Below are 3,410 nucleotides of genomic sequence, written 5' to 3'. Positions count from 1 at the left end.
AAGTAAAAAGGAAAATACTCTTAAAAATCTCTCATTATTCTGACCTTTAGCAAACACATTGTTGTTATAATCAGAATTGACTCAAAACAGGAAAATTAGTCTGATATAAAGTCAGTGGAGAAAAAAAAGGTTATCTGTGTATTTATTAGTGCTGTCAATCAATTAAAAAAAATATTCAGATTAATCACACTCTGGCGCTATAATAAATCATGATTAATTACCATGCCTAACATTTAAGCTTCATATATAAATATGCTGGCAGTTATGGATCTTGAATGGTGCCCTGGGCAAGCCCATCCTCTTGCCGCACTCCAACCGATTAAAATGCAAGCAATTATGTATTTGTTTTTTTGTAGCAGAAGGCAGCAAGTACTGTAGTCTCCCACTACTCGATAGCAACTTACTCTACACATGCATACAAGTAGTTGTAAGCCTATTTGGGGGACAACTGACAGATTTTATTTTCTAATTCTTGAGTGCCCTCCACCCCTTTCTGATGACACCCTGGGAAACTGCCCATATAGCCCATATCAAAAACTGCCGTTGTATTCATATTCTGACAAAAAATTTGAAAATATGTATTTTATTGCCTCAAACCAAACATGTTTCTATTCATTACCTATTGAACTGGTGCGATGAGTTACATTTTTTTGATTAGTTATTTTTTGATGAGTTATTGTTGACAGCCCTGGTTTTTTACAATATATACAACTGAAACCAGTTGGCAGATGGAGTTACTCATTAAACTACAGCTGACTGATGGATAATCATTAATCTGGCCTCTGGCCAGATGACTGGCCAGAGGCCAGTAGTCAGTACTGTAGTCAGTAGTTCTTGAAGTTTCAGTCGATGGCCAATATTCAAAATTTGGCAAATATCAGTCAATCTGTTGGGTGAGACAAAATGTTTGTGAAATCTTAGATCCCTTGGATGCTTAGTATCCAGGGAAATCAAGAACACAGTGATGGACAGACAGACAGAGGACATGACAGGGAGACAGTACTTGTTCTTCTTGTTCTGCTCTCTCTGTGAAATCCACTTGTGGTAGAATGAAGTCTTGACTCTGTAGCAGTAGAAGAGCAGCAACACTGCAGGAAGGACCACCAGGAACGCAAACAGCAGACCCACCACCAAACCCACCTGATCTGTGAACACACACACGCGCACACACACCTACATGTTTGTGTTGCTATCTTTGTGGGGATTTTCCATTGACTTCCATTCATTTCTACAGCCTAAACATTACCTTTACCCTTTTCCTAACCCTAACCATCACATACCTAACCCTAACCCTAACCAAAACTCAATTCATACCTTAGCCCTAAATCTGACCCCTGACTCAAAAACAGGGTTTCCCCTCGTGGGGACAAGGAGCGATTGGTCCCCACAACGTAGTATATGTCAGAAAAATCGTCCCCACAAGGTATTACAAACAAACGCGCGCGCACACACACACACACACACACACACACACACACACACACACACACACACACACACACACACACACACACACACACACAGAGACTGAATGAAAACAAATCCAGGAAATGGACACACCTCCGTAACAAGAAACACATCTCTGTGTGTAGAAGGATCCACTCTGATCAAAGACTTCTGATTATATTGTTTGCATGTGCAAATGAGTTTAATTTAGTTAATGCCAGTGATATCTGAAGCTGGTTTGGGAAGACATATATGAGTTAAAGAAAGAGCAACATTGTACTTAAGGTACAAGAAAATTAATTTAAGGTATTTGCTTTCTTACAGATTTCTTCTGACTTTGTTCATTTGTCAGAGCTGGACATTATATGTAATCCCAGGGTTGACTGGTCATTTGAAATGCTTAAATGGGATAAAATCAGAAACAGAATACCTCAGTATTTACTCACTATTGTTTTGCACAGGTCCACTGTCCACACTGCCGCCCAGGCCAGGCTTCTCACAGAAGGGAGGAGCCCAGCCTCTGTCACAGTGGCAGTTCCCATTGCTGTTACACACCTACAGAACACATCAGAAAGGTTTGGTTAAAGTTGTTTACTGTTTAGACTTTGCATTTTTATGTCTGTGGAGCAAAATACAGTCTAAATACAGGAGATTGCTTTTGGAACAGTTTCAGGATTAGTGATTGACTGAAGCTCAATGTACGTGTGAGGAATTCATGCTAGTGTGTTCTCATCTATACCACTCACATAAAGTCATTACTGACTTGTTTGTGTCCTAATAATATATCTGGGGAGGTAATTTTTCTGGCTAAATTTGTTTACTATAAATAAGAATACCTCAGAAGAGAGATGCAAAAATGCAGGTCACATTTGGAAATATGTTCTTTGTATAACATAGTCATTATCACAGAACTGTCATTTTACGATTGAGGAATGAGTGGAAATTGACAAGGAAGCAAAGGAGCTACTCAGAGGGAAGTGGGAACAGTTGTGGGAGAGCGGAGGTAGAGAAGAATGAGGCGATGTAGATAACAGCTGTGCTGCGGAGTGTGACAGATGAACAGAGCAGAACAACTACAACTGTTATATTTCTTTAGATTTGTTTGATGTTTATCATCAAACAAATCTAAAGAAATAAGTCCAAACTATAATAAGAAATGCAAGAACTAGCAAAAAGGAACAAACTAAAACAATAAGCTCTAGTAATAAAAAAACAAACAAATCATGTGAACAATCTTTTTGTGAAGCTGTAGGCAGAAAGTAGAACAATGCTCAATGTGTGGAAATGAGTTTCGACATTTGAAAAATTTCAAACCTGGAGCTCAACTGATCAGAATATTAACACATTGATTGGTTTCAGTGGCCCAAGGCAGTCTCTAATGAAGCTGCTGCTGTCATTGTGGATTTATTACAATACAACAGAGCATGTTTTTCCATTCTCTTCTTAATAAAATGGAAATGAAAATGAACAAATAAGAAAATCAGTCTTATTAAATCGGTCAAATTTAATCGGTAGTAATTTGATTTTGATGTATGTTTTTTTTACTGGCTACAGCTGGATTGGATTTCTGACTTTTGTTCATCAGATTTTTTTTTCACTCTTTCCCTTTACTTTGTTACAAAAACAAGGCCTGACGCCCTGAACTACTTTAATATCAGACGTGAAAATAAATGTAAGAGTTCAGTGCAGAGTTATTCATATCCCTAACTGTTTTAGATTTGAAGTTTATTTGACCAAGAAGTTTGTCTCTGATTGGAAAGCACACAGTCTCTGAAAAGATCATTTAAAAAATCTCAGTTATTTTTTAAAGTTTGACCAAAAAGTGACACATCAACAAGTATTTACAGATTTTTTGATGATCAGTTGAAAAATTGTTTTTGACGTTAAAGGAACCTAACCCTTCTTCTGATTGCTTGTACCTTTCAGCAGGCTTCCTCTAATAAAGTGTTTCTCAACCTTTTTTG

At 37.7% G+C, this 3,410-nt stretch overlaps 1 protein-coding gene across 1 annotated transcript in view; it reads right to left on the bottom strand.

Moving 5' to 3' along the window:
- Positions 1-337: 337 nt before the first annotated feature.
- LOC106957126 (disintegrin and metalloproteinase domain-containing protein 19-like) overlaps positions 338-3,410 on the bottom strand; it is a gene marked incomplete at its 5' end in the record, with an annotated part of 37,451 nt that continues 34,378 nt past the window's right edge. Inside the window, 2 exons of the mRNA XM_015048357.1 lie at positions 338-1,145; positions 1,893-2,001. Coding sequence (XP_014903843.1) covers positions 742-1,145; positions 1,893-2,001 — 513 coding nt within the window. The remainder of the gene's footprint in view (positions 1,146-1,892; positions 2,002-3,410) is intronic.

This window comes from Poecilia latipinna, unplaced genomic scaffold, assembly GCF_001443285.1.
Source record: "Poecilia latipinna isolate Pla-1442-1.1 unplaced genomic scaffold, P_latipinna-1.0 Scaffold877, whole genome shotgun sequence".
In the NCBI taxonomy this organism is placed as follows: Eukaryota; Metazoa; Chordata; class Actinopteri; order Cyprinodontiformes; family Poeciliidae; genus Poecilia; species Poecilia latipinna.
Note: the sequence above shows the minus strand (reverse complement) of the source record. Positions and strands in the feature narration are given on the sequence as shown.